Source organism: Pelodiscus sinensis, chromosome 15 (genome assembly GCF_049634645.1).
Source record: "Pelodiscus sinensis isolate JC-2024 chromosome 15, ASM4963464v1, whole genome shotgun sequence".
Classification (NCBI taxonomy): domain Eukaryota; kingdom Metazoa; phylum Chordata; order Testudines; family Trionychidae; genus Pelodiscus; species Pelodiscus sinensis.
Genome location: NC_134725.1, coordinates 34,691,682 through 34,707,157, shown reverse-complemented (window position 1 = coordinate 34,707,157; position 15,476 = coordinate 34,691,682). Strand labels below are relative to the sequence as shown.

The 15,476-nt window shown below is 46.6% G+C and overlaps 1 protein-coding gene across 1 annotated transcript in view; it reads right to left on the bottom strand.

The window, feature by feature from the left end:
* The window catches only part of SH2B3 (SH2B adaptor protein 3), a 117,168-nt gene that overhangs the window by 83,647 nt on the left and 18,045 nt on the right, over window positions 1-15,476 (bottom strand). The window contains exon 2 of the mRNA XM_075898736.1: window positions 11,421-12,215. Coding sequence (XP_075754851.1) covers window positions 11,421-12,188 — 768 coding nt within the window. The 5' untranslated portion in view covers window positions 12,189-12,215. The remainder of the gene's footprint in view (window positions 1-11,420; window positions 12,216-15,476) is intronic.

Below are 15,476 nucleotides of genomic sequence, written 5' to 3'. Positions count from 1 at the left end.
CCAGGGGAGGGGGAAGATTTGAGCTCTTTGAAGCAACCTGGTCTATCAGATGCTGTGCACAGCACACTTTACAGGTTTAGGCCTTTTTATCATTTACTGCAGGAGAAGGTGAGGAAATAAAAGGTTTCTCCAAAGGAGAAAGATCTGAAAAAAAAAAAAAATACTAGAGATCACCCTGGCATTTCTTGGAGAAGAGCCACTCTCTAGAAAACAGCTTGGCCTGCCAAAGTTAAACTGGAATGCTCTAGCGACCAGCCAAGACTAGCTCCCCAGTGCCTCTGACTCACTCACTCTTTCTCTAAATAAAGACACACACACACACACACACACACACACTCTCTTGAAGGCATGAGATTAGGTGAGAATCTCAAGTTTCAATTAAAAACCAGTAACTCTACCTCTTGGGATTGTGAAGAAAAGCTTGAAAATGGGAGCCACAAGTTACCTCTGTGGCTTAGGAATCGGAGGGCAAAGAACAAGAATCCAAAGGTGAATCACTTGGTTTTAGATCTCATTACTTTCGAGCACTGGAGGTTGATCCTACTGGGATGCTGATAAGAGAAGAATTATGAGGGCCAATCCTGAATTCTTCCCTCACACAGTTAAAATTACCACTGGAACAAAAAGTGAATAAAAGCTGTAAATCTATAGACCTCTGGGAATATGAGTACATAACAGAATCCCACCCTTTAACGGGCATCTGGCCTGAAAAAGGATTCAGGATTAGGCCCATCATTTAAAAAAGATGCTCCTCTCAGTTCTACTCAGCATTGATTAGGCCTCAGTTGGAGAATTGTATCCAGTTCTGGGCACCACATTTCAAGAAAGATGTGGAGAAATTGGAGAGGGTCCAGAAAAGATGAGCAAAAGTGATGAAAAGTCTAGAAAACATGACTTATAAGGGAAGACTGAAAGAACTGAGTTTGTTTAATTTAGAAAGGAGAAGACAGAGAGGACATGAGAGCAGTTTTCAAGCACCTAAAAGGGCATTACAAGGAGGAGGGAGAAAAATTGTTCCTCTTGACCTTTGAGGACTGAACAAGAAGCAATGGGCTTAAATTGAAGCAAGGGAGGTTTAGGTAGGACATTAGGAAAAACTTCCTGTCAGGGTGATAAACACTGGAATAAATTGCCTAGAGGGATTGCAGAATTGCTATCACTGGAGAGATTTAAATGCAGATTATATAGACATCAGGGATGACATTGGACCTTAGTCCTGCCATAAGGACAGGAGACTAGACTTGATGACCTCTTGAGGTCCCTTCCAGTTCTAGTATTCTATGAATAACAACTTCAGCTACTTTAATGAGGCAAACATGGAGAAACTAATTTACCTTTCTCCATTTCTGCTGTTTGTTTACTTTTTGCATTTCAATCAGTCCAGTAAAGAAACTACACTGCTTTGTGTCATTCTGTTTATAATCAGTTTCCTTTTCTGGTACTAATACTATAAGTAACAGACAACTGCACTTAGATTGCTGAGGCTGTCACCTGCAACTCCAGTCTTAAAGAGGTTTTCCATTGTTTTAACATTAATTAAGCATTTTTATTCAAATCAAATTGTTAACCATCACCTTTTACATACTTCAAGAAACAAAACCCAAAATTTAAATTTGAAGCTAAATTATTTGTGTTTGGGCCACATTCTGACTGTATATAAAAAGAACAATTTAACTAAATTAACTGGGAATTATTCCAGATTTAAGATGGTATAAATCATGAGACTTTTCCCCTTAATTTAGGTACAAAGGGCCAAATTTAGGACCCTGTCCTGAAAACTTTTATAGACAAGTCACTTTACTCATGCATCAAGTCCAACTGAACTAAACAGGGCCACTTCTCCTGAATAACAATACTCCTCTGTGTAAAAGCTTGCAGAACTGATCCTTTAGTAGTAATCTAAACAGAAGAGTAACTGTCACTCTGGGCACAACCAGATTAGAAACTGAGCATGATAATCAGTAGCTTGCACTGATTCAGCATTCACTGTGTGCATAAAATGAGTAACATGCACAAAGAGATCATTGTCAGGAGGTGTGTTTGGGTGTGTGTTCTGGGCCCCTTGACATTTACACAAGTGTCTTGCCTAATCTGCACCCAACACATCTGAGCCTCCCTCCTGTATACCAGTTTATCCTGGTGTAACTCTACTGACTTTTCCAGGGTTATGTCCTGTTTACAGTAGGTTAGCTTAATTAGATCCGACTCAGGCCTGATGTCTAAAACCAAAATATGTGCCAATCCCACTGACTTTAGTTCTAAACAGAGAAGACAGACAACCTTCCCCCCCAGGACTTTGAAATTTAAATAAATTTGTTAATATTCAATGTGTACTATAAAATTGGGAATGTATTATTTATTATTTGTATTAATGCAACCCCTATGAGCTTCCTCAAGGGGCAGGACCCAGAGACACAAGGGTCTGCAAACAGGAGCTCATAGGAGGAGCAGGGATTATTCTGCTGAGGCTACCCCTACTCGCTTGTGTTTATTGTTTCGTCAACCTCGACGAGAATCTGCAGTTTGTGGCTTTTTCTTGGCAGTTATTTCATTTAATACAAGACATTAAGCACAAAACCAATACTGGCATTTAAGAATAAAACTTGGTCAAGGATTGCTAAGGCAGGAAAAATGCAGATGGTTACTACAGAGGCTTTCAGATTGAGAGCCAGGCTGAGCTTTGCTTCGAAAGGACCAAGAAACACAATAGGTTAATTAGAGCCACTGGCTGCAGATATGACTGTCAAGTATCAAGTGATAAAAAGAAGCTTGGCAAAAAGTGCCTTGGTGCCCTGACTGAGATAATTTCACCTTCCCCCATAACAAGGGCAATCTATTTTCATTCTGATTCCAAACAGTCATGTAGCGTTGCTGTGTGCAGCTAAACATCTGCCATGAGCCACCCCAGAGGTGGCTGCACTTCAGTGGGTGTTTGGACTCATTTGTGATGAAAGGCCCTGTTGAAATAACTGTCTTCAATCCTACTCAAGAATGCAGTGGACGCCAACTGCTCTATATCTGAAAGAGGGAATGCCATATGCACCACTGGATTACTGTCGGCGTGGCTCTCTTGGGCCCAGAGATGCAAGCACTTGCCCTAGCAATGAATCAGGAATGTAAATATACATTTAAAATTTTAACCAGGTTAAACAATATTATCTGAATTACTTAATTGGTTAATCATGGAGAGTTGTGCAGAAGACCTGGGGTCCTGCCAACCAACCTGTTGCAGGTAGGGGACCCCCACAACCCTGTCCTCTGCAGGTGGGGTCCTGCTCCGTCCGGGCTCACCACCAGAGCCAGCTCCCCTCCCCCCCCCCACCTCCTCCAGTTACCAGGTAACTATGCCTGTGAAGCACCTACCAAGTAACCAGTTAACCTTTTACATCCTTGCAATGGATTTGTCCCAGAGACTTCTAAAAACCGACTGGCGATATACAGACTGACTGCCCAGAGCTCCAGGCTCCACTTCTCCTGCCTAGCTCCCTCCCAGCCATTTTGCTGCAGCTGTACAGTTTGGCACATTGATCTTGCTTCACCAGCTAGCACGCATGGATGGTTCTGTGGCGCCGACAGCAAAGACAATCCAAGTATTGAAAGCTTGCCATTTGCTTGCCGCTAGATCTGATTTTCAAGCCTATCACCACATCCTCCTGCCAGCCCATGTGCTGCTCTGCAAGTTGGCGCCAGCGACTAATAGTGGAGGGAGAACTCCCCTTTGAAGGAGGAATTGAAATCCCCCTTTCGCTATGAAGACAAAGACATTGGTCAAAAGACAATAAGCATCAAAAGACGAAAGACAATAGAATCAGAATCCTAGGGCTGGTAGAGACCTCAGGAGTTATCAAGTTCAGCCCCCTGTCCAAAGCAGGACCAACCTCAACTCAATCAATCCAGCCAGGGCTTTGTCAAGCTGGGAATTAAAAACCTCTAGGGATGGAGAGTCACCACCTCCCTAGGTAACCCATCCCAGTGCTTCACCACCCTCCTAAACAGTTTTTCCTAATATCCAACCTAGACCTCCCTCACTGTAACTTCAGACCACTGTTCCTCCTCCTGTCATCTGCCACTACTGAGAACAGCCTCTCTGGAACCTCCCTTCAGGAAGTTGAAGGCTGCTATCAAATCCCCCCTTACTCTTCTCTTCTGCAATAAGCCCAAATCCCTCAGTCTCTTCTCATAGGTCATGTGCTCAAGGGATGTAAGTGACTAGTTGATTAGTGACTTGACTAGTCGCTTCCCCCACTTGCTGCCTCTATCAGAAAGAGGCAGCGGGGGAGAGGGAGAACTGGTGCTGGGAGGAACCAGCTTAAAAGGCAGCTCTTAATACATTTAAAAGGCAGAGCCAGGGCCAGGAGATAACCCTGCTATGGCTCTGCCATTCTCTCCATTTAGTTGATTAAATTCCATTTAACATCCCTAATATGCTCTAGTTTTTGTTGCCCTCCGCTGGCCTTTCCCCAATATGTCCACATCCTTTCTGTAATGGGACCCCAGAATTGGAAGCAATATTCCCAGATGTGGCCTCACCAGAGACAAATAAAGGGGAATAATCAGTTCTCTAGATCTGCTGGAAATGTTCCTCCTAATGCACTCTAATATGCCACTAGCCTTCTTGGCTACGAGGGCACACTGTTGACTCATATCCAGTTTCTCATCCACTGTAATCCCCAGGTCCTTTTCTGCAGAACTGCTACCTAGCCAGTTGGTCCCCAGCTTGTAACTATGCTTGGGATTCTTCCGTCCCAAGTGCAGGACTCTGCACTCGTCCTTGTTGAACCTCATCAGGTTTGGCCCAATCCTCCAATTTGTCTAGGTCACTCTGGACTGTAATCCTGCCCTCCAGTTCATCTACCTCTCCCCCTTAGTATCACCCGCAAAATTGCTGGGAATGCAATCCATCCAAGTCATTAATAAAGATGTTGAACAAAACCGGCACTAGAACTGACCCTTGGGGCACTCCACTTGACACCTACCACCAACCAGACATCAAGCCATTGGTCACTACCCATTGAGCCCAACAATGTAACCAGATTTCTATCTACCTTACAGTCCATTTATTCAATCCATACTTGCTTAAGACCACATAAAAGCTTCTCTAAAGTCAAGATATATCACATCCACCAGGCTTGGGTGCTATGTTCTTTCTCTGCAACAGACCCAGAGGCAATGTCTATATGCTGCTGCTTTCCATCTGATCCTTCCAGGGGCTGGAATTCAGTGCTTCTGAGGCAGACCTTACTTGGGCAGCTCCCAGCCAGCAGCCCAGCAGGTTCTTCAGCCAGGCACCCTTCCTTTTATGCCCCCACTAGGGATGTGAAGTATTAATCGATAAGCAAATACTTATTGGATAGTCGAGAGGATAGTCTCCTTGCTGCCTCTAGCAGAAAGAGGCAGCAAGGGGAGGGAAGTGAGTAGGGGGTACTTTAAAGTAGCAGCGCCACGTGAAGCCTGGGGCCAGACCTTGGGATCCACATGGCGCTACCATTTTGAAATGCTGAGTGCAGCCCAGGGCCAGCTGGGGTGTACCCAGGCTGCACGTGGTGTTTCAAAGCGGCAGCGCCTCATGGAGCCCAGGATCAGCTGGTGACTCCCAAGCTGATCTCAGGCTCTATGCAGCGCTTTCACCTTTGAAGTGCAGAAACAAAATGCATAGACTGTTCAATTAGTCAATACTTAACATCCTTAGTCCTCACAGGCTGCTCCGAGCAGCCAGCTGCAGGGGCCATGTGTGCTGTTTGGAATGCTACAGGGCAGAGAAGGAGAGAAACGGGCTAATGGGAGCTGCAAGAGTATGCTAGGGGCTGGGACAGGATGCAATGCATCTCCCCCCAACTCCTGCTGGGCCTGCAGCTTTAAGAGATGCACATGACCCCACAACCAGCTTTCTTGAGTGGTGCGGGGCCAGGTTGCAGCTCCCACTGGCTGTATTTTGCCCACCCTGCCTGAGTGCCCCTAAAACCATCTTAGGACAGAGACTGTTTGAGGATGAACTCCAGATGACGAACGCACTAGACAGCCCCCCAAAAATGCATTTCTGCTTCTTTGTGAGCATGCACATGTACAGAAAGATTCTGTGGAATCTACAAGGAACTGTAAATCAGTTGCAAATGTTACCTGTTATTGAAACCAATTTCACAGGGAACTGTGAAAATCTGAAACCAATACATGTAATCAGAGCTCCACCACAAACATGTAAGGGTGCAAAAGCGCTCTTCTAGTTTGTGGTCTACACAGTACAATGCTCAGATCTGACACAATGCTCATTTCCACGTGGACCGGATAAAACGGATGGCGGGGAGCTCCAGGGACATGAGAGGAGCGTGCTCAGACCAAGTGACCAACCAACATTTTAAAAAAAAAAAATCAGCACAGAAAGTGATTGGCAAAGTCTTTTTTAATTGAGCCTTCATTTATTTATTTTTTGCACTTCTCAGGGATACAAAAATGCAGCCTGATTTTTATTTTTAAAGGTTTCTTTTGGGTATGGGTTGACAAGTTTGCTTGCTCTTTAATCGAGAAATATCAGACATTTCAAGCCTTCTCTTCCCTGATTTTCAGCAGGAAGTCTCAGATTTGTAGACTCGCTGTGCCTCAAGACAAAGTTCTGAGCCTTTTAAACTAAGATTTTCCTTCTCCAGAGTGTTAATGAGTCTTTGTAATTAAATAGGAGACACCCCTCCCCAAAAAGAACCCCACCACAGAACTTCGTTCTAAAGAGTCTGACAGAGTCTCCCTGCCCCCACAATAACTCAGTTTTAATTCTCTATGATCAGAGAACTAATGAAACAATGAGGATCCAGGATTCTTCCAGAGTAGACAAGCTGCCCCACCCACTCCACCCAGAACTGGGGATGGTCTCCTGAACTCCACGCCATGCCAGCCATCAGCTCTGTGCACTGCCCACCAGCATCAAATTTCTGGTGCGTGGCAGTCAGGCACCACGGCCTTCAGCTGCCCCTAGGCAGCACTGCAGTGGCTGCTTGCAGCTGGGAGAAATGCCCAGTTTGGATACACGTATGGACGGCCAGGATGGGGCTGAAAAATGGGACTGCCCTGGTCCAACTGGATGTATGGTCATCCTATTTCTCGGACCTGAAGCAGCTGCACCAAGGGCCCCCGGAAGTTTACTTATCCCAACTAGCAGCCTCGGAAGAGAGAAGTGCTGGGGGAGGAAGGATGGCCCTTGACATCCTGGGGCTTGTTGGTCATGAGCTGTCAGCTTTTATTAAGCTGACTCAATTTCTGGCAAACCTACTTATCCCTGACGCCAGCAGAATTGCATGAGGGAAATAGGACCCACGCTCTGGATATAAAGCGCTTCAAGAAGACAAGCTAGTCGTGGATTCCTCCTGTCCCATCTCTCCACTTTGCCACTCAAATCCTACACCAGCTACTCCTGCACTTGGCTTCTCCTTGGGACCTTTTTGCCCAGGCTCCTCAGAACCAACCTGCTTTACACAGGCCCCCTCTCTCCAAAGCTGGGCCCTCCTTCAAATGCTTTAGTCAACAAACAAAGTCTGCCCATCCAAGGGACAGCCACAACCCTGCAGAGCCCTCACTCCATTGTGCAGGCGTCTCTCCCACCTTCATCTTCCTAGCAACAGTCGATAACCTGATTTCTCAGTCGCTCTTAGGCTCCCCCAAGATAAAATCCTATTTGCTTATTTAAACACATGCAGGGTCTGCTCCAGCCTGGCTGTTTCTGGCCCTGTACGGGGCTGTCAGCTTCCAGCTTCCACAGGCTGGACGTGCGCAGTTTCTCCCCAGGATAAGAGCAGAATCAGCCCTTGGACTCTGTGCCTGGCATCAAGTAACATAGCCAAGAATTCCCTGCTAGTGCTTTCTTCCCACTCCCTGCCTTTCCCACCCCCCTCGCCCATGCTGCTAGAGCTCCGGTGCCCTCACCACCACAGTCTTCTGACCAGTGTTCCAGGTAAGCTGTGCATTTGTGGCCACTCAGAGATTTCAATGCTGCCCAGCTGATTAGCAGAGCACCCACAGCTAGGTTGTTGTTCCTATTGGTGGTGCACATTCACACATCCCTTGGTACACATAAAATTTATTCCACACACAGATAGAAAAGATTAGTGGGAACGCTGCTCCTGACAGACAGCTTGGACAGCTGACAGCTTAGATCTAAAACCATTCTGAGCAAGAGTGGTTCACAAATCACAGGGTGTGTGAAGCAGGTTTCACAACACAGCTAATCTTGCCAGACATCAGACCCTGAAAAAGCCTGCAGAAGAAGTGAAAGGGAAACTCTCTTACTGGAATCCATGCAATTCTCACCTAGTCAAAGCAGTAAGGTTCATTCTGAATATGTAGGGCAACAAGTCTAAGTGTGGTAAAGTTTCACTTTCAAAGCAGAGTCAAAATGATGTCACTGGAGACAAGATCAGACCCGGGATGGGTGACCTTTCATTAGTCAGTGGCTCCATAAAGGTTTAAACATTAATGCTTTATTGTCTCAGTTAAAATAAAACAATTTAAGTGCAACCTTCATCTACTGTAATCAAGTAATAAAACATGAAGCACAGGGCTCATTCGCTTCTTTCCAAGTTCCTTTCTGTCATGGCTGGAAATTAATTTCCACTCCATAGTTTTGCGCAGAGGTTCAGTACCCAGAGAATTCTCAGAATGGGAAAGTGATGAATAGGTTTGCACAAGAGAAATATGACGTCCTGGAATCAACCCCCAACACACACACTCAGAGCCAATCACTAGGAGATTTTACAAAACTTGAAGCAAATTTATTTTTTTTTTTAAATAAAACCATGATGCAAGTAAAAGCATCCAGATAGACCATTTTGAGATCCCATTCTGAATGTGTAGGGTTGCCAGATAGTTTCACAAAAAATACCGAACATGGTGGGGGAAAAATTGCTTGAGCAAAAGAAAAAAAAAATCCAGAGGAACAAAGTTGTTGGGGGAGAGGACACCGAACACCACACACAAAGAGTCATTGCACCTTTAAATCACCACACTCCCTCCCCAGGGGAAAAATGTCTCAAGTGGCCTTCCACCCAGAAAAAAACAGACATTTTACTCGTCCAGTATTTTCTGCTTTTTTTTTTTTTAAAACCAGACAGAAGCCGCAAATGACTGTTTGGGCCAATACCAGACACCTGGCAAAGAATGTGTAGAAGAAAAGAAACATCACAGAAATGTAAAGGTCCTTTTTAGCCCAAGAGGTCACCTAGTCCAGCATTTCTATACCTTTCTGATACCGAAGATGATGACAGTTTAGGAAAGCAGTGAGATCTCATGGACCAGTAGCTGAGAAACAGTGATCTAGTCCATCCCACCACATGTAAACCTAGACCACCTTACAGGTGTTTGTCAATCTCATTCGTAAAGGCCTCCAATAATGAGGATTCGCCAGTCTCCATCCGTCACTTGTTCCATGCTCCATTGTGGAGTTCTTTCAGGAACAGGTACACAATGGAGTAGTCACAGCTTTCTATGCTGGGGAATCCCAGCCTGCACTTTAAAGGGATACAAGCCAGTGTTCCCTGTAAACTGTGCAGTTATGCAGCCACTCAGATTCCGATACTGCCCAGCTGATTAGCAGAGTGCCAATAGGTAGGTTTTGTTTCTACTGGTGGTGCACGTTCCCACATGCCTCAGTGCGCATAAAAATGCATCCCACACGCGGATGGAAAAATCTGCCCATGGATGGAAGAGATTAGAGAGAACATTGATATATTGGCACCAAATAGCAACGGCCACTTCCTCAAATCAGACCTAATCTGTCTCCTCCAGCGGGGGAAAAGTGGAACCATGGCTTGCAAACGAGCCAGCTTTCTACCACAAAGGCTAGGGACACATCAGGCCAGATCAGCTTGCAGCAGCTACGGAACTGGGCCATTCCCCTTCAAGGCAAAGGAGTAACTACAGATCCCACCATGCAAATCCTGCCCAATCCAAGCAGCCGTGGATCATTCTCCAGCTCAGTGGCTCTCAAACTTTCCCAACTACTCTGCCCCTTCCAGGAGTCTGATTTGCCTTGTGTACCCCTCAAGTTTGTCCTAATTTAAAAGCAAGTTGCTTACAAAATCTAACACAAACAGAAAAACGTCACCGCACGCTGCTACTGAAAAGTTGCGTCATTTCTCATTTTTACTATATAAAATAAATCAACTGAAATATAAACATTGTACTTGAGTTTCAGTGTATAGCATACAAAGCAGTATAAGCAAAACATTTTAGTTTGTACTGATTTCACAGGGGCTTTTTATAAGGACATAAGAATGACCATACTGGGTCAAGTAACCTCAACTTAACTGAATAGTTAAGTAACCTCAAGAATTCTTATCAGTTAGTCCACTAGTGGCCAGCAACCAGTGCGCTCCATCCCCACTCCTGAGGAGCCCCCTCCAATCTGTGCTGCTGCCTCTGTATCAGAGGCAGCAGCATAGGGTGCCAGGTGAGAGCTAGCCCGTAAGGGAAGCCAGTTCCCCTCATGGACCAGCTGCCCGTAGCCCTGCACTGCTACCTCTGATAAAGCAGCAGCAGCATGGGGTAGCAGCAGCCCCTGTCTGGGGGGCGGATCTGAGCTCCTAGACCCAGTGCAAGCCGGAACTGAGCCAAGCTGCCTGTCCACCTGGCTCCTAATACACTTTAAATGCAGAGCTGCAGCAGGGGTAGGTCCCGGACCTGTTTCAAGCCAGGACTGAGCTGGACTGCTGGCCAGCCTGCCAACAAATTTACTGGCAGGTGGGAGGAACGCATGTAGTCTGTAGCATTAACCTATAAACTTTTGATTTAATCCATTAGTCGACTACACTGTTACATTCCTAGATCAGACCAAAGGTCCACGTAGCCAAGTATCTTGTCTTTGCATAGTGGTCAAGTGATTCGTTCCCTGTTGCCCATTCCCAGCTTCTGACAAACAGAGGCTAGAGACACCATTCCTACCCATCTTGGCTAACAGCCATTGATGGATCCATCTTCCATAAATTTGTTGAGCCTTGTTAAAGTCCTGGGCTTTATAATATCCTGCGTCAAGGAGTTCCACAGGCTGATTGTGCGTTTTGTGAAGAAAAACTTCCTTTGTCTGTTTTAAACCTGATACCTATTCATTCATTTGGTGACCCCTTAGTTCTTGCATTATGGAAAGTAAATAACTCTTCTCTATTAACTTTTTCCACACCAGTCATGAGTTTATGTAGCATGTTGTAAAACCAGACAAATATCTAGATGAGTTGAAGTACTCCCTTCAAAGACCTCTGTGTACCTTAAGGAGTTGAGAACCACCGCTCTAGCTCTCCCCCAGACTTGGGCCACACCTCCTTGTGAAAGTGGAGTGGTATGTTCCTGATGAACAATATAGTAATGCATGAGGCAATGAAGAGGCATGGTCAGTAGCAAACAAAGACTCAGCAGAGAGGCTATTTGGGAGCCTGCAAGCTGCTTACCTTGGGAGGATCAAACAGCTCCAAGATGTACTCATCACTGTCTGATGTTCCTGCCTTCCGTAGAACCAGCCGGCACCGCTGCCAGCGCGTCCCACTGTCCATGGTGGCATCATCTACCATGCCGTATTTTAAGAGACCTTCCTTGCACACCTCGTGGGCCTGCTCTCGGGAAAGGGTCCACGGCAGCATCTTTTTGGTCAGTCCAGGCTTGAAAGCAGGCTCAGGCGCCTCCCCGTCTCCCTCGCCAGGGATGGCCTCAGAGAATCTCCTACGAAAGAGCTTACGCCAGCTCATTCGCAGATGGGTGAGAGAGAAGTGTCTCCTGGTGGCCAGAGGAGAAGCTGCCCCCATCAGCTCCTCAGAGCTCCATGACTTGTGTAGGCCCCGGGTGTTAGTGTCAGCCGCTCGGTCAGCCTCAGAGTGGGCAGTCAGCTCCGCCTCCACCTTGGCCGCCACCGTCCCGGAAGAAGAGCCCGAGCGCCTCTTGCTGGTCTCCCGATAGTCCTGCACCCTGCTGAAGGGCAGGACCCTGACCGGGTTCATGGCAAAACCTTCCTTCACCTCGTGGCAGAAGTACTGCTGGAAGAGTTCTGTGAACTGCACTGAGAAGTTCTCAGCTGCCCGGAGGTCATGGTGGGGGTTCTCAGTGGCAAACAGCAGGTACTTCTTGGCAAGCTCCTTGGCCGTGGTGATGGCGTGCAGCTCACAGAACTCATTCCAGCCCTGGGGAGGCCCCGGAGTGTTTGCAGGGATAGTCTGGCCATTCATTGCCGTGGCTGAAGCAATGCAGGTGTGCTGCAAAGACAAAAGAAAAAAAGGCTGCGTGAGGGGCTCTCTTGGGAGAGGCAAGAGGCTCTGTAAGCTTGACGGGCCAGCAGAGGGCGGTTCAGTGATGAAAATGCCATGCCTAGAGGGGAAATGTTGTGGGATTTTCGTCACCAGAGGATATACCAGATCAAACCCCTAGTGCAGCCATGCCTGACCAGTGTTCACTATAAACTAGGTGCTTGTGCAGCCGCTCAGGAAACATTCAAAAGCCGCTCAGCTGATCAGCAGAGCACCCGCAATTAAATGTTGTGTTTTGGTTGGTGGTGCACATGGGCGCATGTCTCTGTGCATATAAAATTATTCTGCACGTGGATGGAAAAGATTAGAGGGAACCTGACTCCCCACCTCCTTGCACTGCACTTCAAGTCGCAGGGGTTTGCGTCAGAGCAGCTGCGTGACAGAGCACTGGAGTCTCTGGAAGCACAGGCTCAAATTATCAAGGACCCTGCAGGTCACTTGTGGGGTGGGCTGTGTCTCCTACCTGTTCTCCACCCACTTTATAGACCCTATGACACTTCCCCTCCCATGACTGCTGTGTGATGTGCTGTCCTTCCCACCAGAGGCGGCTGCATTTCAGTGACAAAGCGCCCAATCCTGAGGTCCCCATTTAGGGCCCGATTCGGATCTCACACACAACAGTTCGATGTTGATTGAACTGCATGAACATCAGTCTAGCCGCTCCAAATTTACACCAGCATGAGAGCCAAGGGATTTCCAGTCCTTATTCAGACAGGTTCATTAACTCAAGATATAATTTCCCTACATACTTAACTGCACACAAGCTGTGGGCATCAGTTTGTTAAAGGGTTTAAATCTGCTATTACCCTCTCTGAGATGGCCATGGAATTATACTAAGGCAAAACTAGGCAGGCCCCTTTTCCAGTTTTAACTCAGGGAGCCCTCTTGATCTATGGCTTTGTCTCCCATCAGGTACCAAGACAAAATCGGACATGATTTTGTCCAGTATCAAGAATGGGCGATACCATTTTGAAGAGTACACCTCTTTTCCAGTTCCGGAAACACCGGAACATCCAATATTTCGGAGGGGTCAGAGGCAGCAGGTAAAATGAGACCAGAACAAGGCTCTAAATACATGTTAAAAACCATCAAAGTAGCAATAGGCCACCATTCCCTGCTACAGGCAACCAGTCAATTCAGACCTATGTTAAAGCACATGGCTGGGATGGAATGGAGTACCACACCTCCAGTTCTGCTGAAAAATTTATTGGAAGGTTTCCCTGCTCAGACAAAAATTAAAGTTAAATATTTACCAGTGTGTTCAGCAATCTGCCTTGGGGAGAAAAGAAAGGGGGAGAGGGAAATCAACCATGACAATATAAGTGGATAAAAATTCCAGAGCGGCACATAGAACTTGGCCCATCCATGGCAGCTGACTCCAGGAACAACAGGAGTGCTTTGGGCAGTATGTAGCAGGGGTGCTAATCTTGGGACATTAGCAAGACAAGGCGAGGAAGATTTAATGCCTTTTATTGGACCAAGTTCTGGAGAGAGAGAGTGTGCACGAGGAGAGAGAGCAAGCACCTTTCCAGTTATGCGGGGCTGGGAAAAATGTTCAGAGTGTCACAAGGGGGAACAGACTGTTTAGCATAAGGGGCCATTCAAGGTAAGATGGCCTATTAATGAGTCCTGGAAGAAGAGCTCTGTGGAGCTGGAAAGCTAGTCTCTTTCACCACCAGATGATGCACTGGAAGGGGATCTCACCCACCTTGTGTCTCAAAAGAAAACTTTGGCTTTTAAACAACAGGAACAAGATGCCCAAAAAGGCCTGGGAATCAGGATTCCTGGGCTTGATTGTTGGGTGGGATTCTTGCACTAAGCAGCACCATGCCTCGGTTTCCCCATCTGAAAGATGTGGCAATAATTACAAGTTCCCAGGCTGTGCTGCTAAGCTAGATAAGTCGGTCAGAATTTTACAAGCACGTTGAGCATTAGGGGGATCCCTGATCACACAGCGGTTTTCAACATCTTTCTGTGCATCTCTCCCTGCCACTGCTCTCAGGTATATCCTCAACATGTGCAGTTTCATTTTACCCACATGTAACAGCCAGGCAGGGTTTCACTTTAGCTAATAAAGGCCATGGAGGGGGACAGGGAAGAATAGAAAACACTTGTCTTACTCTTTGGCCAGCTCATACCTGCCTAAAGGGGAGTTCAAATGGGAAGCAACTACACTGACATCACAACTAAACCCACACATTCTCTCCCTTCCCCAGGCAAACAAGCTTCTTACGCACTGCATAGGCTTCCATGGACAGGCAAGTTTTCCTGCTAATACAGCTGTCATAGGCAAGCTTCACACTGACACGCCTCCGCTATCTGAAACGCTGCTCTTCTAAGCATATTACCTAGAAAGACAGCACTGCTGCCAGCCCAGCTATGCAAGAAGCAGATTGACTAGTGCACCCATTCCAAATTGTATACCCGTAACCCAGCTGTAGCAATCCGAGTGACAAAACGATTCTGGATATGCAGGATTGATCTTAACCACCCACCACTTAACCCCTGTGGCTTTCCTGGTGCAGCCTGTTTGTTTAAACAATTGCTTTAATACTCGCAAACCTTATTCTCACACGCACGGGCCTGAAGGCCACAAGTGGATGGGAAGTCAATACAGCAAGGAGTTTTCGCCTCCCAATCTCAGCTGGGATTTACAGGCCTTTACATTAGGAAGGCTTCAAGATTTTTTCCCCTGATGGCTCTAGATATTTGGACCAACTCCAACATAAACAGTGGAGCAGGCAGTTTATTATTCTGCCAAGCCAAATCTGGGTGACTTTCAATTGTGTCAATATTTGAACTGGAACAGCAGCATCACGGCACTACAACCAGCACCCTCATTCCGTTAAAGCAGCAACAGCTGGTGAGAACAATCCCTCTGCGTAATCCTCCTGTTACTTGGACACAAGACAATTTCCACCCACAGAAGACGCAGTGCTGACTTCCCTTCTTGGAGGGAGCAGCCCAGCCTTTATTACTCGAACACACTGGTCTGCTAAAAATGACACCTTGCTCAACTTGAACAACCTCGCCTTCTGCTGTATATAATCCCACAAGCCCAATGCTAGCTGCCTACGCCCAGGCGTGCCTTGTAGGGATGTGAAGGACTACTTGACTATCCCATAAGCAAATGCCGAGAGTCCCAGTTTATAGCAAATGGCATCAGAAAACCCATTGCTTTGTCTGCAAGTTCTGGGTACTCAACAGTTC